The following is a 26,520-nucleotide window of genomic DNA, read 5'->3' on the forward strand; positions in this document are numbered from 1 at the left end:
GTGGAAACAAAGAAGAAGGATTGGTAGTTGGAAAATATGGCCTTGGTGATAGAAACAATGCCAGAGAGTGAATGATAGAATTTTGCAAGACCAACAACTTCTACTTTGCAAATACCTGTTTTCACCAACATAAACGGTGACTATACACATGGACCTTACCAGGTGGAACACACAGGAATCAAATCCACTACATCTGTGGGAAAAGACCATGGAAAAGCTCAATATTGTAAGTCAAAACAAGGCCAGGGACCGACTGTGGAACAGACCATCAACTGCTCATATGCAAGTTCAAGCTGAAACTGAAGAAAATCAGAGCAAGCCCATGAGAGCCAAAATATGACCTTGAGGATATTCCACCTGAATTTAGAGACCATCTCAAGAATAGATTTGATGCATTGAACGCTAGTGACCAAAGACCAGACAAGTTGTGGAATGACATCAAGGACATCATCCATGAAGAAAGCAAGACGTCACTGAAAAGACAGAGCCAAAATACGATCCTGAGTACATCCCACTTGAGTTTAGAGATCATCTCAAGAATAGATTTGACCCATTGAACACTAGTGACCGAAGATCAGACGAGATGTGCAAGGACATCATACATGAAGAAAGCAAGAGGTCACTGGAAAGACTGGAAAGAAAGAAAAGACCAAGATGGATGTCAGAAGAGACTCTGAAACTTGCTCTTGAACATCCAGCAGCTGAAGCAAAAGGAAGAAATGATGAAGTAAAAGAACTGAACAGGAAATTTCAAAGGGTGGCTCAAGAAGACAAAGTATTATAGTAACATGTGCAAAGAGCTGGAGATAGAAAACCAAAAGGGAAGAACACGCTCAGCGTTTCTCAAGCTGAGAGAACTGGAGCAAAAATTCAAGCCTCGAGTTACAATAGTGAAGGATTCTATGGGGAAAATACTAAACAATGCAAGAAGCATCGAAAGAAGATGGAAGGAATACACAGTCATTATACCAAAAAGAATTAGTCAACATTCAACCATTTCAAGAGGTAGCATGTGATCAGGAACCAATGGCACTGAAGGAAGAAGTCCAAGCTGCACTGAAGGCACTGGCGAAAAACAAGGCTCCAGCAATTGACAGAGTATCAGCTGAGATGCTTTAACAAACAGGTGCAGCGCTGGAAGTGCTCACTTGTCTATGCCAAGAATATGGAAGTCAGCTTCCTGGCCAACTGACTGGAAGAGATCCATATTTATGCCTATTCCCCAAAAAGATGATCCAACCAAAAGCAGAAATTATCAAACAATATCATTAATACTACATGCAAGCAAAATTTTGCTAAAGATCATTTAAAGGTGGCTGCAGCAGTGTATCAACAGAGAACTGCCAGAAATTCAGCTGATTTCAGAAGAGGACGTGGAACCAGGGATATCATTGCTGATGTCAAACATATCCTGACTGAAAGCAGAGAACACCAGAAGGATGTTTACCTGTGTTTTATTGATTATGCAAAGGTATTCGACTCCGTGGATCATAACAAATTACGGATAACATTGCAAAGAATGGGAATTCCAGGACACTTAATTGTGCTCATGAGGAACCTGTACATAGATCAAGAGGCAGTTGTTCGGACAGCACAAGGGGATACTGATTGGTTTAAAGCAGGAAAGCTGTGCATCAGGGTTGTATCCTTTCACCATACCTCTTCAATTTGTATGCCGAGCAAATAATCCCATAAAGTGGACTAAATGAAGAAGAGCGGGACATCAGGATTGGAGGAAGACTCATTAACAACCTGCGTTATGCAGATGACACAACCTTGCTTGCTGAAAGTGAAGAGGACTTGAAGCACTTAGTAATGAAGATCAAAGACCACAGCCTTCAGTGTGGATTACACCTCAACATAAAGAAAACCAAAATCCTCACAACTGGACTAATAAACAACATCATGATAAACAGAGAAAACATTGAAGTTGTCAAGGATTTCATTTTACTTGGATCCACAATCAACACCCATGGAAGAAGCAGTCAAGAAATCAAAAGACGCATTGCACTGGGCAAATCTGCTGCAAAGGATCTCTTTAAAGTGTTGAAAAACAAAGATGTCACCTTGAAGACTAAGGTGAGCCAGACCCAAACCATGGTATTTTCAATCCCATCATATGCATGTGAAAGCTGGACAATGAATACGGAAGACTGAAAAATTGACTCCTCTGAATTGTGGTGTTGGCGAAGAATATTGAATATACCATGGACTCCCAAAAGAACCAACAAATCTGTCTTGGAAGAAGTACAACAAGCCTGCTCCTCAGAAGCAAGCATGGCGAGACTTCATCTTTTATACTTTGTTAATGTTGTCAGGAGGAATCAGTTCCTGGAGAAGGACATCATGCTTGGTAAAGTACAGAGTCAGCAGAAAAGAGGAAGACCCTCAATGAGGTGGACTGACAGTGGCTGCAACAATGGGCTCAAGCATAACAATGATTGTGAAGGATGGCACAGGACCAGGCAGTGTTTTGTTCTGTTGTGCATAGGGTCGCTATGAGTCAGAATCGACTCGACGGCACCTAATGAAGTATAACAACATGGGACACACTTTACAGGTCACAGTGTGTGTGAATGAGTGTCTGACAATGAAGTACAATGGCATTACCACATTCTCCACAACTCCCGGGCTGCAAGCCTGGTGAAAAGGAAGAACAGTGTCCTGAAACAACAAACTCTTACAGGCAAGGCTTCCCTCGTCGGGTGGACCAAGGTGCTGCCTGAGGCTCTGAGGTTGATAAATGTGGCTCCCACTGGGGCTTTAGCCCCATATGCCAGACTAAGACCCCCAAGTGACCCTCCAGCAATGATCCAAGTGAAGTCCACAAAGGTTGTTACCGGAAGGGAACAGCGCGGTTCTCTCGACACCACCAACCGCCCCTCCCCGGCCTTTGTCGCCCTACCAGGGTGGATTGGTTACTTTGTCCCTCTGGAGGCAAAGAAACTGATCAGCCTGATGTGGGAGCCCTCCATCCTACTGCATGGTGGGTATTAGCAGACATGCTTCACATGGAAAGGAATGACAGCTATACCACAAGGGACGGAAGTGACTCTACTTTTCTGGCATACAGCAATATCAGTGACTTTACTCACAGCCCCTCAGGTGACCTCCCCAGGGCAGCATGTATGGTACACTCTGCCAGGGAAAATGCCTAAAGTGGCCGCTGTTCTCACTACCTACGGGGAAACCACTAGCGTCATTCTCATAGAAGAGGAAGATTTACCCCTCTTGGTACCTACCAAACACCTGGCTTTCCAACCACAGATATGGCCTACTCTGCTTTCTTCCCTTCAGGGCTGCCAACCTCTTCCTAGAGTGGGCTCACAGCTTCACCATAGTCCACAACAAAAGCAGCTGCTGGGTCTGTGCATAAATCCCCTTCTCAAGCACCAAAGGCATGCCTTGGAGTGTGAAGCCCTTGACCAGAACCAACACCGCAGCTGTGAGAGACGGGGGCAGGGAGGTGGTGGAGGGGAGAGAAGCATAAAAACCTCTTTGACTAAGTGGAGCATAACAGGAGGGGGGCACAACATCACCTTTTCCTGGACTCATACTGTCGCAGACACCCACATCTTGGTAAGAGACCGCAGTACCTCTCAGATGTGGCCATGAGAGAGTGTTTAACTCCTCTGGAATTGTTTAGGTTGGTTGGTACCTGAGCGGGGTGTACTAGAGAAATCTGCTCTGTCCGTTTTGAACCAAGGAAAACCCCATGGGTTCCCCTGTCTTCCCCCAAACCCCCATCTCCAAGTCTTCTGCCTGCATAGTAGGCTGGACTCCTGTCCAACAGGTGATAATATCTACTACCATTGACTGGTCACGATATAAACACCCCAACCAGAAGGCAGGGGCATATTTCAATCCTAACGGCACCCAATGGCTATGTGGCCACTAGCTCTGGCCCTGGTTGCCCTGTGATGGGATAGGGTGCTGCACTTTGGGGTTATCCTATACTGCAGGGACTATCAAGAAGATTATACTAAAACTTCTGAATTACCCCATGGTGAAAGCCAGGGGAACCCAACGTAGTCTTTTCTACTGGTATGACTACCTTTAACTGTTTTTGTCCCTCGCCCCGCCCCCACGTGGGCTTCTTAGAAGTAATGGAACAAATCGAGGCCTTAACTAATTTTACTAAATACGTCCTGAAAGATAGCAGAGAAATCGTGTGGTTATTAACTGCCGAAACCACTCAAATGAAGAAGGTAGTCCTTCAGAACTGAATGGCTCTGAACATTCTAACAGCCTCTCAAATTGGGACATGTGCCATAATAGACTTAATGCTCTACCTATATATACCAGACTACCACCAGAAGATAACTAATTTGTTAGGCCACATGAAGAAACAAATAGAAGCCCTGGACACACCTGATGGCTGGGCTGCTGTGGCTTCCTGGTTTTCTTCTTTCCCCTCTAGTTGGCATGATGTTTTAATGGGTCTTGATCTTTTCCTGGGTATAGGGATTGTCTGCTGTGTTTGTCTATATTGCTGATGTGGTCTGTGCCTCCAGCTACAGCTGTCTGTCCCTACAGTTGACAGCTCCTCTCGGAGCCCTCAGGAACTTTGCAGAAGAGGGAGAATACATCAGATTGTAAGAACCAGCCTCAAATGGTACACTGAAGGGGAAAATAGGCTTTATAAGGCCAAACATTGGTGTCCTCATGCTTTCCATTGGTTCCCTGCTGTTTCTGTTAGTTCACTACTGTTTTCCAATCCCGTTATGTGACCTTGCTGAGACAGTCTTATGTAACTTCCTGGCATGTAGCTACCTTTGTCCTTGACCACTATAAAACCTCTGCCCCTCCCGCTCCACTGCTTGGTGCAGAGATCTTTTCTGGTCCCGCAGCTACCCAGGACTCATCTCATATGTAAGTCTCCCTGATATATTCCTTTACTACCACATTGGAGTTGCCCAGCTCTTTCTTTGGTCTCTTGGCTTCCTCCATTTTTGGAGACAAATTTCACATTACTGGTCCATACCTAGACACAGGCTTGTATAAGAATGAAATGAAAAAAGTACACTCTGCGCATTAGAGTCCACAGAACTCAACACAAAAAAGAATACCTATTATTATTCGTGACAACGCGTCAACATGTGTGGAAAGCTGTGAACTCTAAATTTCTGCAAATAAAAATCACAAATATGTAGGACAAGGAGGGAGAAACATGAGGGGAATCTAAAAATATGAAGGAGTTTTATAGGAAGCTCATTAAAAAGAATATGTGTGCAATTAAAAGAGGAAAATAAAAGTTCAAGACTAGTTAATGCTTGTAAAAATTGCTAAAGGTAAGGAAAAGAAATGTTTCATGTATTGTTTAGGCCAAAGAAGACCAAGGAAGCTCTAGGTTAACCCTTCTGCTAAAGTTAATGATAAAAAGAAAAAACAGAAAACTGTAATTTTATTTTGCTTCAACCATCTATAAAGGGAAAATGGAAAATAAATGCCAACATGAAGGAACCGAAGTCCAAGATGGATGAAGGAATTGAAAACTTCTTCCCAGAAAGTGAAGAGAACTTTGCAATAAAACTACCAAATGGATGGGAGATGCTATGGAGAAGAAGAGACACAAGAATGGCCTGAAAGGGGAAGGATGCTCTTCCAACTTTCCTTTTTACTCAGAAATATTTTTTGTTTGCTTGTCTAATAGAGTCTTTATTCTAAACGTGATTTGATACAGTTGCCTATTAGAATTGCTATAAATAAAAAAGTAAAGGGAGACAACAAGAAACAGTAAGAATGGGCTGACCATGAGAATATGGATCCTAACAGATTATGACAAGAAGAAATGAAGTACTCAACTAAACGAAATACAAAGTCAAATTAATTTCAAAAAACGCAATTACAAAAATAAACAGTCTCCTAAATAAAAATGACTTTCTGGGCTTTATCATTAAAATAACACACAATGCTCCAACTTATCTAAACTGATTCTGCTCATCTCTTTCCTGGTGTTCAGCTGAAATAATAATAACAATAATAATAAAAATACAAGCCATCCATCAAGGATTACTTCCATATTTACTGAATATCTTCTTTATGCTAGGCACAGAAATGATTAAAATAGCCCCTTTGCCTTTCAAAGATTCAATGGTCTTATATAGCAGATAGATAGATATATATATACAGGGAAAGAGAGTCTGCTATGATAATCTATGATCAGGGCAGGAACAGGCAAACACTCAAGGTTCTATGGAATTTCTGCTAAAAAAATGATGAAAGTTCAGGTGATTTGATAAGACTCCATAGAGGAAGGAGGTGAGGTTCACTGTGAATGGAAGTTTTCCAGGAGGATTTACAGGGTAGTCACTGGGGGCAATCCAAGCAGGGGTAAATGAAAAGGCCAGGTGATGGGAGCCAGAGGGCACTGTGGGGCAAGGATTATGAAAGAGAGAAAATGGTACAGAGGGACAAAGTAGAGAGACTAGTGAATACAAAATATGAAGGTACTTGTTTGCTATGCTGGGAAGTAATGCTAAAAACACCTAACAATGAAATACAGCTGCAAGGCAAGGCTTTTTTTTTTTTTTTAAATAAACACCTTAAGATTGATTAAATCAAAGCATTATGAGGCTTATCTAAATACAATAAAATGTGTAGCATTTTTAAAATATTTCATGACATGGTATAGAGGGGTAGTAGAAGTCACTGAGAGCAGTGAGGGAGGAAGGGGACAGCTGCCTTGCCAGCCATACCAGCCAAATTAACCCTGGCAGTCACTAAGATGACAGATGTCACAGTCAGATCATCCTCACATGCAGGAAAATGAGCACAGAGACTCAATTTTGCTAACTCAGAGAACTGCCTGACATCTTCTCTGGAGAATGTTTCAGTGATTAATGATACATACATTCGTTTCATGCTAATCTATTTTATGTTGGGGGAAAATATACAAATATATATATAATACACACATATACGTGTACATGTATACACACATATATATTACACATATACACGCACACATACGTATATACACATACACACGGAATGGTACACACACACACACGCGCACACACGTATATATATAGGAGTCCCAGGGTGGTGTAAACAGTTAATGTGCTCAGCTGCTAACTGAACGGTTGGAGATTCAAGTCTACCCAGAGGCACCTCAAAAGAAAGGCCTGGCCATCTACTTCCAGAAAACCAGCCATTGAAAATCCTATGAAGCACAGTTCTACTCTGGCACACATATAGCTGACATGAGTCAGGGTCAACTCAATTGTAATTTAAAAATACACACATACACACATATGCACACCAAATATGAAATTCTATATTCTGTAAAAAAGTGACCTTTTAATTAAAAAAAGAACATGTTGCCGTCGAGTTAATTCCGACCCCTAGTGACCCTATAGGACAGAGCAGAACTGAGCCAAAGAGTTTCCAAGGAGCACCTGGTGGATTCAAACTGCTGACCTTTTGGTTAGCAGCTGCTGCACTTAACCACTACACTACCAGGGTTTCCATCCTTCTAATATGAGGGCTGAATTAAGGCATGCCCACACAAACAAAAGCTGAAGGAGCTCGTTACCACAGACGTCCCGACATGAAATGTTAAAGGTATACATAACATTCCATAGGCAATCACATAGTACCTTTCCATAGGCGATCATATAGTGAAAAAATTATGAGTTCATTTAGAAGAACCAGTAAAAAATGAGTTGGCTCGGTTTTAAGCACAGCAAATTATTGTGATCATAATTTTATTCTTAGTACCTAAAACTCTACATCATATTTTATCAGCCTACTTTCTCCATTCCTCTAGGAGGTATTTGATTATAGCATGTTTTATGTTATCATGTTGTTTTGTGATAAGATCCTGTAGGTAGCTATGAGTTTAGGAAACCAAATGTTATCTTCAGTGTTTACATTTTACTTTCTTAAACGCATCCTAGTTCCTTTCCCAAATTATTATTTTCTTCCTTTAGCAAAGGTAATGTATTTTATGATACTTAACAGGTTGTGTCGTGACATTTTACAGGCTCCTGAAACTTTCTTAGCAGGATGGTAATACAGATTCTATGTTAAAAATGCAACAGTTCAAATAAGCACGGAAATCATACACACGATGAAACAAAAGAGCTTAATTGAGCAGCTTTATAACCTTGCACAGAATTCCCTCACCACCACTTTAGATAGACTTGCTCTTATTCTAGCAATGTTCTTTTAATTAAGTCCTAAACATCTAAAACATGGCAAATGTAAATATGTATTATAAATGCTTAATTACGAGAATCACTAAGCATTCGTGCAGCTTTCTGCCTTGGAGATAGATTCTTTTTTGCCTAAAACCAGCCAAAATTGAAAGATAAAAGTGAACGATGTGAAAAATGTTAAACTTTTATTTATAATGCTCTTCTCATGGTATCAGTATTACTTTACCGCATTGTCTTTTAGACTTAAATCATGCTTCAATTTATGTAGTGGCTTTTAAGCCAAAATCTCTCCAGTCATTGCCTGTCTTCATTGCCATGTTCAGGAAGACTAGTACCCAGCAACCATCAAGAAGCTGAGTTAAACATTGGGAATTCTGAGGTCTGCATGCCATACCCTAGAAAATAAAGCACTTTGGAGTCACAAAGTGCAATACCGTACCTCTGTTTTGGATGAATTTAAATTAGATCCAGGAATACCATTTACTATTTCTTAATCCCACATACTGTTTTAAAACCACTCTGGAGAAAATGATGTCACTGAGCTGGCAGCATAAGCAGTTCCACCCTTCCCCAAAAAGACACCAAAAAACAAGCAGGAACTGAAAAAATGAACTTTGTCAGAATGATGGAAACCAGTCAAAGGTTTATAGCAACTAAGTGTATGCTGAGTAAAAAAAAAGTGACTTCACAATGGTAGAAAAGCTTTGGTTTTGGGTAGAAAAGCTTTGGTTTTACATATGGTGTGCCCTATCCCCTCCCTAGCTTGGCAGTAGTCTTAATCTGTGGAATCCCACATTTCTTTGAGATAAAGGAAACATGGAAAAAGAATTAAAGGATATCAGGAAATTGATGCATGAACAAAATGAGAATATTAATAAAGAGTTAGAAATTAGAAAAAAGGATCAAACAGAAATACTGGAGCTGAAGACACAGAATAACTGAAATGAGAATTTCACTGGGGGTTCAACAGTAAATCTGAGCTGGAAGAAGAAACAATCAATAAACATAAACATAGCCCATTGAAATTTTTGAGTCTGTGGAGCTAAAAGAATGAAGAAAACTGAATAGATCCTAAGGCACATGTGGGACATTGTCAAGTGGACCAACATACACTTATGGGAGTCTCAGGACAAGGAGAGAAACAAAAGGGCAGAAAGAATATTTGAAGAAATAACAGCTGAAAACTTTCTAAATTGATGAAAGACATGAATGTAAGAAGACATCCAAAAAGCTTAACTAATTCCAATGGTATATACTCAAAGAGATCCACACTAAGGCATTTTATAATCAAATTGTTGAAAACCAAAAACAGAATCTTGAAAGCAACAAGACAGAAGTGAATTGTCACATACAAGGAACCCTCAATAAGATTAACAGCCAATTCCTCATGAGAAACCATGAAAGCCAGATAGGAATCGGATGACATTTTTAACTGCTGAAGCGGGGAGGGGGAGACTGTCACCAAGAATTCTACATCCAGTCCTTCATATATGAGGGCTAAATTAAGACATGCCCAGACAAATAAAAACTGAAGGAGCTCATTACCACAGATTTTCCCTATATATAAGAAATGTTAAACGGAACCCTTCCAGTTGAAATGAAAGAATACCAGACAGTAACTCAAAGCTGTAGGAAGAAATAAAGATCTCATGCATGGGAAAATATAAAGGCCAGTTTTATTGTACTTTCAGTTTATAATTCTAGTTGCTGTAGCTTGTGTAAGTTAAAAGAGAAATGCATTAAAATAATTATATTATTGGGTACACTATGTATAAAGAAGTAATATGTGACAATAACAACATAAAGTGGGGTACTGGATGGAGCTGTATAGGAACAGATTTTTTGTATACTACTGAAGTTGTTGATATCAATTCAAATTAGACTATTATACATTTAGGAGGTTAAACGTAATCCTCACAGTAACCACAAAGAAAGTATCTAAAAAAATTCACAAAAGGAAGCAAGGATAGAGACAAAATGATTCACTACAACAAATCAACTAAATACAAATGAAGGCAGTATTTGAGGAAATGAGGGACAAAAAAGGTATAAGACACACACACACAAACAAAAAATGACAGGAGTACATCCTTCTTTATTGGCAACTGCTTTAAATGTAAATGAATTCAAGCTTCCTATCAAAAGGCAGAGATGCATAGGATGTATTAAAAAAAAAATTTTTAATGACCCACAAGAGACACATCTTAGTGCCAAACACACAAATATGTTGAAAGTGAACAGGTGGAAAAACATTCCATACAAATAGTTGGCAAAAGAGAGCTAGGTGGCTATAGTAATACCAGACAAAGCAGACTTTATTAAGGCAAAAACTGTTAAAAGAGACAAAGAAGACATTATATAATGATAAAGGGTCAATTCATGAGGGAGATACAGCAATTATAAATATATATGCACCTAACAACAAATCTAAAACATATAAGCAAATATTGACAGAATTGAAGAGAGAAATAGATGATTCTAAAATAATAGTTGGAAACTTCAATATAAAATTTTTAAAACTGATAGACCATCTAAGCAGAAGATCAACAAGGAAACAGAGAATGTGAACAACACTATAAACCAACTAGACCTAAAAGACATTTATAGAACACTTTACCCAACAACAATACAATACATTCTTTTCCAGTGCACGTATACCATTCTCCAGGATAGACCATATGCTAGGTCACAAAATAAGTGTCAATAAATTTTAAAAGACTGAAATCATACACAGTATTTTCTCTGACCACAGTGGGATGAAACTAGAAATCAATAACGAAAGCTGGAAAATTCACAAAAAATGTAGAAATTAAACAAAATGCTATTATACAACCAATATATCAAAGAAGAAATCACAAGGGAAACTAAAAAGACTTGAGATGTGTGCAAATGAAAGTACAACATGCCAAAATGTATGGGGTGCAGTGAAAAGTGCTGCTCAGAGGGAAATTTATCATGGTAAATGCCTACATTAAAAAAAGAGTGATCTCAAATCAATAACCTAACTTTACACCTTAAGGAACTAGAAAAGGAAGAGCAAACTAAGCACAAAGCAATCAGAGGAGGGAAATAATAGAGATTACAGCAGAGATAAATAAAGTATAGAAAAACAATGGAACCAAAAGTGGGTTCTCTGCAAAGATCAATAAAACTGACAAACCTTTAGCTAGACTGACAAAGAAAAATAAACTAAAAACAGAAATGAATCTGGGAATGTTACTACTAAAATAAAAAGGATTATAAGAGAATACCATGAACAATTGCACAGCAACAAGTTAGATAATGTAGATGAAATGGAAGAGCCCTGGCAGCCCAACGGTTAAGTGCCCAGTGGCTACCCGAGAGGTTGGCAGTTTGAACCCACAGGGCAGCTCTGAGGGAGAAAGATCTGGTGATCTGCTGCTGTAAAGATTACAATCTAGAAAACCGTACGGGGCAGTTCTACATGGGGTCGCTATGAGTCGGAATTGACTAGATTGTACCTAACAACAACAACAGATAAAATGGACAAATTCCTAGACACACACAAATTATTTAAATCAACTCATGAAAAAATAGAAACTCTCGACATATAACAAGGACAAATACTGTGTGACACCATATATGAAACATATAGGCGACGCAAACGCATAGAGACAGAAGTAGATTAATAGCAACCAGGGACTGGGAGAAGAGAGAAATGGGGAGTTTTTGATTAGTGGGTATAGAGTTTGTGTTCGGGGCAAGGAAAATATTTTGAAATTAAATAGCGGTCATAGTTACACCAAAAAGAATATAAAACGAAACACCAAAGACTATTCTTGTATGGGTGACAAGTAAGAAACAACCTTATTATTCATCCCCAAAACCAAAAACTCATTGCTGATGAGCCGATTCCAACTCAAGGCAGCATCAGTTGTTATAGTGTAGAGCTGTTCCACAGAGTTCTCTTGGCTGTAATCTGAATATACATATAATCTTTTGGACCAAATCTATTAACCCAGACAGAAATTTAACTTGCTCAGATTTTCTAAGTAATCCCTCTGTTCACTCTGGAGTAGTAAAGTTAATTATTTTATATTGACAGGAGTGTGTGGGGATCTCATTTGTGTGCCAGAGGATTCAGCTGTCTGTTCAACATCAACCAGGCCAACTACTAACTCCCCAAGGCTTACAACAAAATTCCTAGGACAGTTAATCAGTGCCCTTATTCAAAGGGAAAAAAAAAAAAAAAAACCTCTCTGTAGTAATAAATGCAGAGCAAGTCAAGTAATGGAATTACAGGTTATAGTTTGTCTAAAAACTATATAATGAATGTAATTTAGGAAGGCAGGTGAATTTATACATTGCATGCTGTTTCGACCCAGCTGTAAGCGCCATAATTGTCAGTGGAAAAAAATGGTTACAGAAACAAATACGTCCTTAACAATTTAGAAGCACATGCTATCTTACTCCAGAGCACTGCCAGTAATGAGAGGTACTTAATAAAAAAAAAAAAAAAGGTAATTAGAGCTATAGGCCAACTGATACATAGCATGCCGTTTTTTTGTTATGTTTTTTTTTCTTTTTCCATTGTGATTCAAAAACCTTAGAGGTAAATTTCATCACTGCTCTAATAAATATTTCAGGCGTTAAAAATTTTATAGTTACGCGTTCTAAACTACTTAAAGGGTCAAATGTTTTCAGGCTTCACTCACTTTTCCAATTATTACATTGGAATGACTCATTAACTGTAACATAAACAGGCTTGTTTTTACCTCCTGTTATGCTACTTCTCCAATTTTATTACCAGAGTACCACTTTGCCATGAACCATGACAAAAATTCATTGGAAGAAAAAAATACCAAACCAAGCACATATTCTTACTCTTCAGAATATCAATTTCCAGTGGCCGAACCTAAGCTGTAATGATAATTTGCATATATATATTGCATATATATCATTACCCAAGACTGTAGTTTTAGGTACCATAATATGTAAATATTTTGACAAAAGACATTTTGGCAAAAAACTTTATAATCCAAACAATTGAGAAACAAGTACATGTTTACTTGTTCAATAGCTTATCAGATTTGGTCTTTACCAAAACAGACCAACCAGGCCCCCGGGGTGACTGATTCTTTGGAAGGTCTAAAATCATAGATAAAAGAAAGTAAAGCCAGATTCAGAAGTCAAAGAAATAAATACAGACATATACATACATACCTACATAATTGAAGCAATCAGGTATTACAACCATAGAACTTACCAAAAAAGTCTAAATATTGAAATCTCAGAGTTTCCCCAAAAATATGATTAAGAAGACAATCCAATGGTCAATGACACTTTTATTATTTAGAAATGCAATTTATTTTAACTTAGGGTTGTGAATAAACTATTTTGTATTTCTCAAGAATTTTTAAACCTCAACATATTCAACTTAACGATGCTGACCTTAAGGACAAATTATTCCATATAAATTCGTTCAGCTACTTGAAGCTTTTTGATGGGTTCGCTCTTCCTTTAAGGACTTCCAGTGAGAGTCACAGTGTCCAGTAAAGCTCAATAATTTCTGTCTCCATTTAAATTTGGGGAAATTATTTTTTTTATTATTTTTCTTTGTAAAGTAACCAAAATCAAACTGAACTTAGTGTTTGATGTCACAACTCAGGACCTGTTTTTGGAGATCTATTTGTTAAAGGGTATTTCTAAAAACTCCAAACTGAAATACTCATTAAAACAATTATCCATATATTCTGTGGGAATTCACCACCCCTCACTACCACCACCACACAACGCGATAGCCCACTTCACCACATGATTGTGGTTTATTCCTGAAACATCTATTTTAGGCACATATTCTATGATGGGTTCACCCTTGCCTATCATAGTAGTTAATTTGAAAAACTGCAATGGCTCTGGACAAAGATTAAACAAGCTATTTGAGCCAACCAAAACTTCTGAATCAATAAAAATGAACAAAACTTTTTTAAGCTAAGCAATGGTTGAAACACTAAGTCATTGAAAAATCAGATCAAAGTATGCAGATTTTAATATTTCTTCAGGAATATTTACCTACCAATTCGAATATGCATATCTAGGATTTGTGTGACAATGTTACATAGATTTTTGTTTGTTATTCTTCCTCCTGTTTTCAAGGCTGGGCCATTCTGTAAACTTTCAATCACTGAAGGAAAAAAAAAAACCCATTGCTGTTGAGTCGATTCTGACTCATAGCAACCCTATAGGACAGAGTAGAACTGCCTCATAGGGTTTCCAAGGAGCACCTGGTGGATTCAAACTGCCGACCTTTTGGTTAGCATATGTAGCTCTTAACCACTATGCCACCAGGGTTTTCTCAATCACTAAGAAAGGAAAAGACTTTAAAAAGGATACTAAAAAAAATTCTTAAGATAATTTATGATTAATTGGACCCTTTAAAAGGTCATACGAGTCATTGGTTGACAATATTAAGGCTTCAATATTGTTTAATCTTAGGTAAAGGACATTCAAATTCTAAACATAGTATTGAATTGAGAAAATTTGTATTTGTAAAGCAAGACTGATAATCTATTTTAAAAAACATCTAAGTCATGCAATGCCAACATCATTATCGCTAATGATATATTCATGAACCCTATCACAATTCTTGCTCAGGCACCCAGAAAAAGTCCCATTTCAGTAAGCTCTATGAGAATGCCCTAGGTTGTCATTGATTTGGAAATTGATCTTTTGACAAGACTTAGAAATCTTCATTAGAGCTTAGCCATTAAAAACAGTACTGTGAAAAGTAAAATATTTTAACATATGACCATTTTGAAAAGAAATACTACCAAGTAAATAATTTTAAAAATATTATCCCCCATCATATTTTTAACTTACAAGTTTAAAAAAAAAACTATCATAAATAGTATAATGTAAATAAAATAAGATCAGTGATTAGACCTTAGAAATGAAAAGTAAATGTAATTCCAGATGGACAGGCGCTTATATAAAAATTAACTGTACTGGCAGGAGTAAGCGAAAGGCACTTAATTATTATGAAATCTCAGTGGACTGTGTTTAAATGAAAATCTGCTTTTCAATTTATTCTAGAAAGTTTGCTGATTTCAGAATTTTTTGGAAGCTGCTGCTTTAAAAGTCAGTCATAGAGGCAGGAACACTTTTATAAGATTATTTCCCTCACACAATCCCTGATTCCAAATACAAGTTTCTGATTGGTGCGGAGTGGATTATTTTACAGTCATGAAAGTATAAAAGAGGAGCAGAATTTTTATTCAAAATATCTAAGATACAATTACTTGTTCACTTTATTGGATTTCTTATAGTAATACTTGAGACTGAATGTACCCCTATAGCAACCAAAACTGCTGAGAAACTTTACAAATATCCATGCCCACTGAAACTGCAAGATTTCGGAATAGCAAAGCCTTAAGAAGAAACATGTGACAAAGATACTAACGTTAAAGTTTCTTCGGTTGTAGTCCCTGGCAACAGGAGCACTATCTTTCAGTACCCCAACTCTACAAGTATGTATTTATGTGCAAAGTAAGTAAGACTAAATTTTACTGTAAAAAATAATTTATACACTATCGCAATGCCTCATCATTATATCATATGTTTATTATTTAAATCAGAGGCCGACAAACTTTTTCTGCAAAGAGCCAGAGAGTAAATACTTAGCTAATATCAGGAATACTGTATTATGTAGGTACATATATAACAAGAGGAAAAACAATTTCCTCAAATTTTTATTGCTAAAATTCAAAATATAATAACAAAATACAAATTTTTGTCATACGGTTCTACTAATGAGAAGAATGGATAACACTAAAATTTGAAATTCACATAGTTCTTATGTGTCATGAAGAATTCTTTTAATTTTTTTCAAACTTTAAAAAGTGCAAATACCATTCTTAGCTTATGGGCTGTACAAAAATAGGTGGTGGGCTGGATCTGGCCCATGGGCCTACAGTTTGCCAAAACTTAACTAAATATTACATTATATTACGATTCGTTATGCAAGTCTATTGATCCGTTTTCATTGAAGGGGTAAAGCAATTCAATCGAAATACACAGATTGGCTCCAGTGAAGAAACTGTTCACATATGATACAAATTCTGAAATTAATTTTAGAAGACACTAGTAATGTTTATTACTTAGAGTAAGCACTAGGCATTATGTGAAAGTCAGGTGTTTGATCTCCATATTGGCCTACGAGCTGTATTATCTCCAGAGCTGAGAGAAGCCCTTGTCAGAAATGATTTGGATATAACAGGGAGTATGTTATGTTATGGAGAATGTACCAGATGGATGAAAACAAATCAGCATTACTATTAGAAAAACAAATCAAAGTGCGTGCTCATCTTTATATCTAAAGGTCAACCATTCACACATTGCATTATCTCATCATATTTTATCAGTACCTTGTATTGTCGTTATTTTTTGCTATGGAAAGGAAATTCTGGGGAGGTTGCATAAACAAGGAAACTTCTATAAAGAATTACAAGACTGAGCTTTAACAATCTGAAATCAGTCCAGCTGCATTTGGGTTGCATCCCAGAGCCCATAAGAGGCTCAGGTAATCACCTTCATCTATTGCTGATTTTAACAAATTCTTCAGTGGTTTTTTTTTTCACGGTAAATACCAGGTTATGCTTTCTCTCAAATAGAAGAGTGCACCAGAAGTTAGCTTCTAATTACGTCACTCATGAGCTATTTGGTGAGCATTAATTATTCTCAGAGTAAGGTTCAGCATATTTTAGGCCATAGTTTCCATCACATGGTCTGCAGGAGTAAAAATAAAGGCAAAACTCTTGTCCACCTTACTATTTATACCTGTTCCTTCCGTTTTGGAGAGCTGGCTGCTTCCTCAACAACATCTTAAAGTTCAGAAAGAAACTATGGATTCATAGGAGTAATTAGAAAATAAAGAGAGGTCCCACCTTCTTGGTGCATGTCTCTCAACAGCAAGTGAAGAAATCAACAACAGCCTATGCACTTCTCAAAAAGCAAGCCCTTCTATGAGGATCAGTCTACAAACTTTCATCAAAAGGACACTTTGATATAATAACAAACTCGCCTCGACCAGAACAAAGAGGAAGGACCTGGAGTTTGTTCATTGCTTTTGAAATGTCAGATAGGGTACTAGTAGGCAAAGAATGTGGTCCATTCAACAAACTTAATCTTTAGGCAGAGGAGGAGTAGGCAGGGCCACCAAAAATGAGCAAGCACATGAGTCTAGCAGCTTATATATATTTACATGCACATATACATAGAATATACATGTATGTGTAGACATACAGACACACAGATAGATACAGAATCTTGTAATGTAAAAAATCTCTGTTGATTAATTGGGTCAACTGACATTGAAATTAAAGTCCATCTACTCCCTGAGCTGTCCTGGGTTTACAGAATTCTGTCCCATGACAGCTTTCACATTGACAGCACTGGCTGACTCAGTGGATGAACAGATTTGCTCCTGGTGAATCAGTTGTAAATGAAGGAAGAAGTCTTTGTATACATCTGAGAGAGACTTTTAATTTTCTGTATTTATATTCAGTTCTCCTTGACTTTAATATTGGTGCTTAGGATTAATTTTTTTGTTAATATGTCTTGTCCAGCAGAATTACTGCAGTTATTATAATACTTTAAGATAGTGGTTAAGAGTCTGGCTGCTAACCAAAAGGTCAGCAGTTCAAATCCACCAGGCACTCCCTGGAAACCTTATGGGGCAGTTCTACTCTGTCCAATAGGATCGCTATGAGTCGGAATTGACTCAATGGCAATGGGTTTTTGGTATGCTGCTGGTTTCTTTTCCATGCACTAAGGGCCAACTTGGCTGGCAAATATATATACTTGTTCTTCTTAAAAGGATAAAACATAAGGAGCACTCTCTACCATGACTTGGTAATAAGAGATGCCATACTTTTAGACCTTGTTTACTTCAAGAAGAAAATACTCCCCAAATAACAAGGAATAAAATGAAAATTGGGAGAAATTTTTTCTATTGTATCTACAGATGATAATTATACTGTCAAAGTGATATTAACAAGAAATTACTAATGCAACTTTATATAAGGTGATTTAAATGACTTTTTGACACTTCAGGAACAATCAACTCCTAACATGGATAAACAAGAACTCTAATATACAAATATTCCTAATAGCTTAAAATTCTATAGATTCTTTAAGTTTATTAAGCATTTGGAAGAGCACTAAACTTGCTTTCTGAACAAATCAAGGCTCAAGGAATACAGAAAGAGGACTGGAATTTCAGATGTCAGTCAGAGCTAAGCAGACATGAATATTGTGCCTTTCTCAATTCCTCTCAGCAGCTTTACTAGAGATACATGACAAAGGACATGGATTTACTGACTATCTGCATTGTATGCCTACTGTCGAACTTCAAGAACACAAAATAAACCATTATTAGACCAACTAATCATATCATTATAAACTCAACTGCAGGCAGCGCATTGCAAAGACAAGACTGCATCTGGGCGAGACTTCGCCCTGCTGTTCCTAGGGCAGGATGCTTGAAGTGATGTACTTTATATTGTAAGAGTGACCTCTAGTGCCTTCCTTTTTTGTTGAACTTCAGTAGTTGGATGATGAATTACTTTATTCTGACTTTTCTACAAAACTTAGTGTGTGTGTGTGTGTGTGTTGGTTGGTGGTGGTGGTGGTGGTAGTTCATTGCAAACAAATGCTACCATTAGAGGGTTCCATGATTTCCACTAGGTGAAAATATGCAAATCTTATTGACTCATGGGATGCGCATACACCCGAATTAAAATTTAATCTGAAACACAGTGCAGCATCTGGAGGGAAATTCTCTTCTTTCCACAGTAGCCCTGCAGTGTGAATGGACTCTGATTGACAAAGGTTAGTTCATTTGTAATGTTTTTCCCACATCAGAGCCTGAGTATAGGCAAGTGACTATACTCAGGCTCTGGTTTATTTGTGCCCCTCAAGTGCTGGGTGCACGTTTATTTGCGCCTCTCAAGTGAAAACCTGGTTATAAAGTCGCGACATAAATTCCTAAACAGGCCTACCTGTTCTTTCTCGAAGAACAAATGAGCTTTTCCTTTAAAACCCAAGAGATAAAAAGTTGCATATACAGAGCTTGTTAACCACTCATCAAGGGAAAATTCTCCTTTTTAGAGATTTTAATCTAAATAAAACTTTTTCTATCTCTAATAAAAAGTGGATGAAGAACTTTCTGCTCGATTATTTTGGATGATCCTTAAATGAGAAGTAAGGCTTGAATAAATATTTACGGAATCAACTAGACTCAGAACGTTCAATGACAATTTTATAAAGTTTAAAATTCAGCTACGAAAGAAGACTACTTTTGCAAAATTACCTGAATGTTTGTTTCCCTTTCAACAAAATGTAGGATCAGGCCCCCTCTTTCAGGAGTGCTCAAGCCTTCTTCTCTTAACAGTGAGGCCATGGTTCTTAATACTGAGTTCGCTTCTACGAGTTCTGCTCCTGAATTCTGCAGTACATTTCGGTGATTAGCCTGGCGTCTTCATCTTAAAGATGTAGCCAGCTACTAGTCTGCCAAATTGCAAACTTCAAAAATCTGAGCTAATATATAATATAGCACAATGTAAAGTCTGCCCATTGTTCTCCGGTTAGACATAATTCCACCACAATTCAGTCATCTTAAAAAAGGAAGAAATGAAGACATTCGCAGGCTCCTCCCTGGTTAAGATGCTAATTCAGTGTTTTACTAGAACTTGAGCTTTCTGAATGAATATTCAAAGAAAAGAGGATGGAATTCTGCTAATATGCAAAAAGGGAAATGATACTTTGCTATATTTTGACCAGACCAAGAGGAAAGACAAGTGTTAACTCAGTCATATTTTCTGGATTGTTAAACGGTGCTTCATTTACAGCTATGTGCTCTGCAGCAAGTCCAGTTGCAAATAATAATCATTAAAACAACAGGATCAAAGTTTTGCAGAGAGCCCCCCTAGAGTTTTAAATCATTTGCTGTATACTTACAGGAATTCCCAGCCAGGACCGTGCTCCAATTTTGAGTAGATAACAGAAGTAGCATCTTGAGGACCACTCCCGTGACAGACCCCATGTTCACATTCGTTGGACTCCAAAAAGATTGAGTGGCTCTCCTCGCTCCAGTCCTGCTCTCAGACTCTCTCCCAGCTCTGTCTGGCTCTTCAGCACCTGTCTCTCTGTCACTATGTCTCTCCCTCTGTCCCTCTCTCTCCCTCTCTCACTCACACACACACACACACTGTTCTGACTCCTCACTGAAAAGCACCCAGCATCTTTTCTAACAAGCATCCACACCACCGAGGCCACGCCCACTCCTCGCAGCAGCGGTCTGTGAAACTGGCAGCAGCATCCTCACCCCCCCTCCCCCCTTTCAAATTCAAGGCAGCGCTCAGAGCTCCCACCGGTGATGAAAGCTAGACCTGGAGGCGCGGGAAGCGCCTCGCCTCATGGGCCTCCTCGGGGCACCCTCCCCTCTCCTCTAGCCTCCAATCATCCTTAACCCCTTTCTCTCTGCGAGAGGAGTGGGTGGGGGAAGGGGCAAGGCATGGGCGCCTCCCAATTCTCCAGAGGTCTTGCATTTTCAGTCAACATACTGAGCTAATTCCTGAATATCCAGGGGTGCATTCAGGTAAAATTGCGTTATGTTTCAAAACAAAAGCATAAAATAAGACAGAAATAACTAAGCAGCATTGGTAAACTGTAGCTAAAACTGTCCTCAGGGAGAATACTCACTGCTGTTGTTTTTCTCTGTTTATATAAAACCATCCTCTTCAGCTCTGGTGCCAGAGCTTTATTATGGAAATTCCTAACATGGGAACAGGCATTCCTGTTTGGCAGATATTTAGAATCATTTGATAATAGTCTGCAAGAAATTAACACTTCTTATTTTAGTACATCAGGAGTATAACTCTGCAAATTAAATGCACAGGATGGGTGTCTTTGGACAAATGCATCACATTGTAGTGTTCTACAATCAAATTACTTAATAAGAATCCCCAAAAGGCCCCAAATGAAAAACAATGTTAATACCGAAGAAAGAGAACACCACCCCCCACCCCCCACACTCACACCAACCCTAAACAATGCAGAGACATAATTTAAATGGTCTGGTGAAGAAAGGAGTAAGCTTAAATTCTGAAGATCAATGTGACTTCAGAAAAATCACTCTACTAATGGCTATGGAGCTCTGGTGGTGCAGTAGTTAAGTGCTTGCCTGCTAACCAAAAGGTTGGCAGTTCAGACCCACCAGCAGCTCCACAGGAGAAAGATGTGGCAGTCAGCTTCCGTAAGAAATTGCCTCAACAGCAATGGGTTTGTTTTAATGCAGCTGATCCGTGGATGGTACCGTTTCTCAAATATAATATTAAAATATTTAAATGATGGGGTAATATTACATAAATGGAAGTATATCACATGGTCTCACAGAGGATAAATAATCTCTTTAAACTAAATGTCAAGATTTCTAACTGATGATGTGCTAGATTTCATAAAAGTGGGAATCTTAGAGTTCTCAAGTACCTCCTTGTGATTACAAATTGGAAGAAACCTTTAGCACCAGCAGCCTTGCTATGGAATGCACGGCGGGGGGGGGGGGGGCGGGGAGCAGATGACGGAAGCATCCTCCTGTATAACCATAAGAGCTAAATACATTTGTTTAGCTCTTGCCTGCAAATAAAGCAGAATAGATATTTTTGCTTTTCCTATTTTACAGATGAGAAAAGAAGAACAGGGAATTTAAATGATTTGATGAGGTCGTAAAGTTAACAAATAAAAGTGCTGAGAACTGAACTCTTGCTTTTCTGCTTTCTTTCCTAGGTCTTACTGCCCCTCAGATCGAAGTCCTCCCCATCCCTGGCCCCTGTCAATGGCAGTGAAAACTAACACCCTAGAAAAAAGCAGCGGTTGAAAAGGACATTGCCTGAGTGCCTACTCTGTGTTCCTAGACCTACATACCTGATTTTGTTATCTGCAAACATAAGTCAAGCAAACCAAAAGCAAAACCAAACTGTTGCCATCGATTCTGACTGATAGCGACCCTACAGGACAAAGTAAAACTGCCCTGTAGGGTTTCCAAGGAACAGCTGGTGGATTCGAACAGCCAACCTTTTGGTTAGTAGCCAAGCTCTTAACCCTTGTGCCACCAGGGCTCCAGTTTAAGCAAAAGCAGATATAAATTGACAATTTATGTTAAGTAAGGAGAATTGATGCCTTTGAATTATGGTGTTGGTGAAGAATACTGAATGTAACATGGACTTCCAGAAGAACCAACAAATCCATCTTGGAAGAAGTACAGCTAGAATGATCCTTAGTAGGGAGGATGGCAAGACTTAGTCTCATGTACTCTGGATGTGTTATCAGGAGGGACCAGGTCCTGCAGAAGGACATCATGCTTGGTACTGTAGAGAGTTCAGCAACAGAGAGGAAGACCCTCAAGAAGATGGATTGACATAGTGGCTGCAACTATGGGCTCAAGCATAACAACAATTATGAGGACGGCACAGGACTGGGCAGTGTTTCCTTCTGTTATATATAGGGTCACTATGAGTCAGAACTGACTCGACAACAACAACAAACTGTTGAAGGGGATTAAATTTTATTGAACACATACTACATGCCACCTGTCACCTAATTAAGTTTTTAAAGCAATCCCTTGAGGAAAATATCATTGTGCCTATTTAACAGGTGAAGAGACAGGACCTCAGTGAAGTTAAACCTCACATCCAAAGTGCTACAGTGAGTAATAGACAGGGCTGGGCTTGGCCTCGTGGTCTGCAAAGCTCTAAGACCGTTACCATTAATGACTCCACACCAATGAAGGGCCTTGAGCTCCCTGGAAATGTTGTTTTCAATAGTTTGGCTAAAGTAGTAAAGAATGTCTGCCTTAAGCATTGCGCCCTTTTAAGATACGTCTATACGGGATCAAACTGACAACAGCAACTCAAAAATTAGATAGGAAACTTAGGTGGCAATGAGTTTATGTTAATAGCGGAAAAACAACTCAGAAAAGGAGGGTGAGAATGGTGGCACAACTTGAAGAATGTAATCAATGTCACTGAATTGTGCATGTAGAAACTCTTGAATTGGTGTATATTCTCCTGCATTTTCAACAACAAAAATAATTTTTTCTTATTAAAACTCTGTATTTCATTGATTCCATAACACATTGATCCCACAGTATATTCAATATTCTTCACCAACACCACAGTTCAAATGCATCAATTCTTCTTTGCTCTTCCTTTTCCATTGTTCAGATTTCACATGCATAGGAGGTGATTAAAAATACCATCATACAATCCCACTCCTTGGAATGTGTCCTAGAGAAGCAAGACCTTAACAAGAACAGATGTATGTGCACCCGTGTTCACTGCAGCACTGTTTACAATGGCAAAAAGATGGAGGCAACCAAGGTGCCCATCAATGGATGAATGGATAAATAAATTATGGTATATTCACATAATGGAGTGCTTCGCAGTGAATGAGAACAATGACAAATCTGTGAAACATCTCATAGCATGGAGGAGTCTGGAGGGCACTGTGCTGAGTGAAATTGGTCAGTTGCAAAGGGACAAATATTGTATGAGACCACTATTATAAGAACTCAGGAAATAGTTTAAACACAGAAGAAAATATTCTTTGATGGTTACAAGAATGGGGAGGGAGGGTGGGAGGGAAGAAGGGTATTCACTAATTAGATAGTAGACAAGAACTATCTTAGGTGAAGGGAAAGGCAATACCCAATACAAGAGAGGTCAGCACAACTGGACTAAACCAAAAGCAAAGAAGTTTCCTGAATACAACAAAACACTTTGAAGGCCAGAGTAGCAGGGATGGGGGTCTGGAGACCATGGTTTCAGGGGAAATCTAGGTCAACTGGCATAACAAAATGTATTAAGAAAACGTTCTGCATCCTACTTTAGTAAGGGGCGTCTAGGGTCTTAAAAACTAGCAAGTGGCTATCTAAGATGCATCAATTGGTTTCAACCCACCTGGAGCAAAGGAGAATGAAGAAGACCAAAGACACGAGGTAAATATGAGCCCAAGAGACAGAAAGGGTCACATAAATCAGAGACTACATCAGCCTGAGACCAGAAGAACTAGATGGTGCCCAGCTACAACTGATAACTGCCCTGACAGGGAACACAACATAGAACCCCCAAGGGAGCAGGAGAGCAGTGGGATGCAGACCTCAAATTCTCATAAAAAGACCAGACTTGACGGTCTGAGGCTAGAGGGATCCCAGAGGCCATGGTCCCCATACCTTCTGTTAGCCCAGACCTGGAACCATTCCTGAAGCCAGCTCTTCAGACAGGGATTGGACTGGACTATCAAACAGAAAATGGTACTCGTGAGAAGTGAGCTTCTTGGCTCAAGTAGACACATAAGACTATGTGGGCAGCTCTCATCTGGAGGTGAGGTAAGGCAGAGGGGGACAGGAGCTGGCTGAATGGACACGGAGAATACAGGGTGGAGAGGTGCTGTCTCATTACAAGGAGAACAGCTAGGAGTACATAACAAGGTGTATGTCAAGTTTTTGTATGAGAGACTGACTTGATTGGTAAACTTTCACTTAAAGCACAATAAAGAAAAATACCATCGCTTTGGTCAGGTGCACCTTAGTCATCAAAATGACATCTTTGCATTTTAAGATTTTAAAGAGGTCTTTTGCCTAAGATTTGCCCAGTGCCATATATATCATTTGATTTCCTGGCTGCTGCTATGTCTCTACTCATCTTATATAAGGACACCGATAATATTGGATTAGGATCCACCCTATTCCAGTATGACCTCATGTTAGCTTAACTGATAATATCTTCAAAGACTCTATTTCCAAACAAAGTCACATTCTTAGGTACTGGGGGTTAGGACTTGAATGTATCTTTTTTGGCAACACAATTAAATCCATAACAGCAGACCATCCTGGAGTCTGGCAGCCCAGGTTTAGTTTCTGAGTTTCTGCTCCAGCTCCACCATTTATCATCGCACCCTGATCCTTGGTTTCCTCATCTGTACACTGAGGATAAGTACAGCACCCACCCCATGCCAGGCAAAGTCTATAAGGTAAACACTCCCAGGAGGCACAGGATCAATGTTGTAGTAACTATATCACTACAGCTTACTTCACACAGATAAGAAACACAGCGAGCAGAGGAATTGTGACTTGCCATAGGGCCATGACTGACCCACCGATGGTAGAAAAGTGTTGGGCGCCAAAACCAATTGACTTGTGGTTCATTTCTCCACACATGGTGAAGTATGGAGTGGTGCTTAACATCAGAAAAAACAAGTCTGATGGCAAAGATCAGAAAAGTATGGAGACCTTATTTTGCACATTTCTGTGTTGCTGACTCGGATGCCACCAATCACTTTTCCCTGCGTGTGGATTTGTGGTTGTATTTTCCACTGATTTAGAAAAAAAAATTTAAAACCTCCTGGTGCTTGGGGTTTGACATATACATATTATGTATCAAACCCTGCCAGAAAGGCATTTTAAATCAATTCAAAAGGCAGAAATTTGTAAAAATCAGACTTTCCAGAGAAAGTCTTGCCAGAGAACAGTGTGCCCCACCACCATGCTACATGGAGGCTCCATGTACGTTAGAAGAGAAAGGGACCATCAGGCCACAGTGGAACAAAACCAAACAATAGTTAAGCTTAACTAGTAAAAAAAATGTCTGCCATGAGCATTATGCTCTTTTAAGAAGTGCATGGGCTCAAACTCACAACAGCAACTGGAAATATTAGATAGGAAACTTACGGAGCAGTGAGTTTATGTTAATGAGGGGAACAACTCAGAAAAGGGGGGTGAGAATGGGTACACAACTTGAAGAATGTAATCAATGTCACTGAATGGTACATGTAGAAACTGTTGAAGTGGTGTATGTTTTGCTGTGTATGTTCTCCAAAGCAACAAATCAAATTTAAAAAAGAAAGATTGGAAAGAGGTTAACATCTATCTCCTCTGTTTCCTTCAGGATGTTATCAGTTATTTTATCTACATTTCTACAATAGCACCTTTTCAAATTCCAATAATCATTTCATTATTTTCACACTAAAGTTTGATTTGTCTTTTTATCTTCAAAATAAAAATTGGTATTTTTAAAATTAAACTATAGCGGGAGAAGCCCTGGTGGTACAGTGGTTAAAGTGCTCGGCTACTAACCAAAAGGCCTGTGGTTGGAACCCACCAGTTGCTCCGAGGGAGAAAGACGTGGCAGTCTACTCTGGTAAAGCTCACAGCCCTGGAAACCCTGTGGCGCAGTTCTCCTCTGTTCTATAGGGTCGCTATGCGTCAGAAGGTACTCCGTGGCACTGGGTCTGGTGGGTCTGGTTTGGCTGGGTATCACAGTCCATTCCGATGCTGCCCAGTGCC

The 26,520-nt window shown here is 38.9% G+C and overlaps 1 protein-coding gene across 6 annotated transcripts in view; it reads right to left on the reverse strand.

Moving 5' to 3' along the window:
* Window positions 1-20,601, reverse strand: part of CNTNAP4 (contactin associated protein family member 4) — a 393,297-nt gene extending 372,696 nt beyond the window's left edge. For all 6 annotated transcript variants that reach the window (XM_023556694.2, XM_010596846.3, XM_023556696.2 and 3 more), the window contains exon 1: window positions 20,139-20,601. In XM_023556694.2, coding sequence (XP_023412462.1) covers window positions 20,139-20,223 — 85 coding nt within the window. In that variant the 5' untranslated portion in view covers window positions 20,224-20,601. The remainder of the gene's footprint in view (window positions 1-20,138) is intronic.
* Between the last annotated feature and the right edge of the window lie 5,919 nt (window positions 20,602-26,520).

The sequence above is a fragment of the Loxodonta africana genome, chromosome 21 (genome assembly GCF_030014295.1).
Source record: "Loxodonta africana isolate mLoxAfr1 chromosome 21, mLoxAfr1.hap2, whole genome shotgun sequence".
NCBI classification, from domain to species: domain Eukaryota; kingdom Metazoa; phylum Chordata; class Mammalia; order Proboscidea; family Elephantidae; genus Loxodonta; species Loxodonta africana.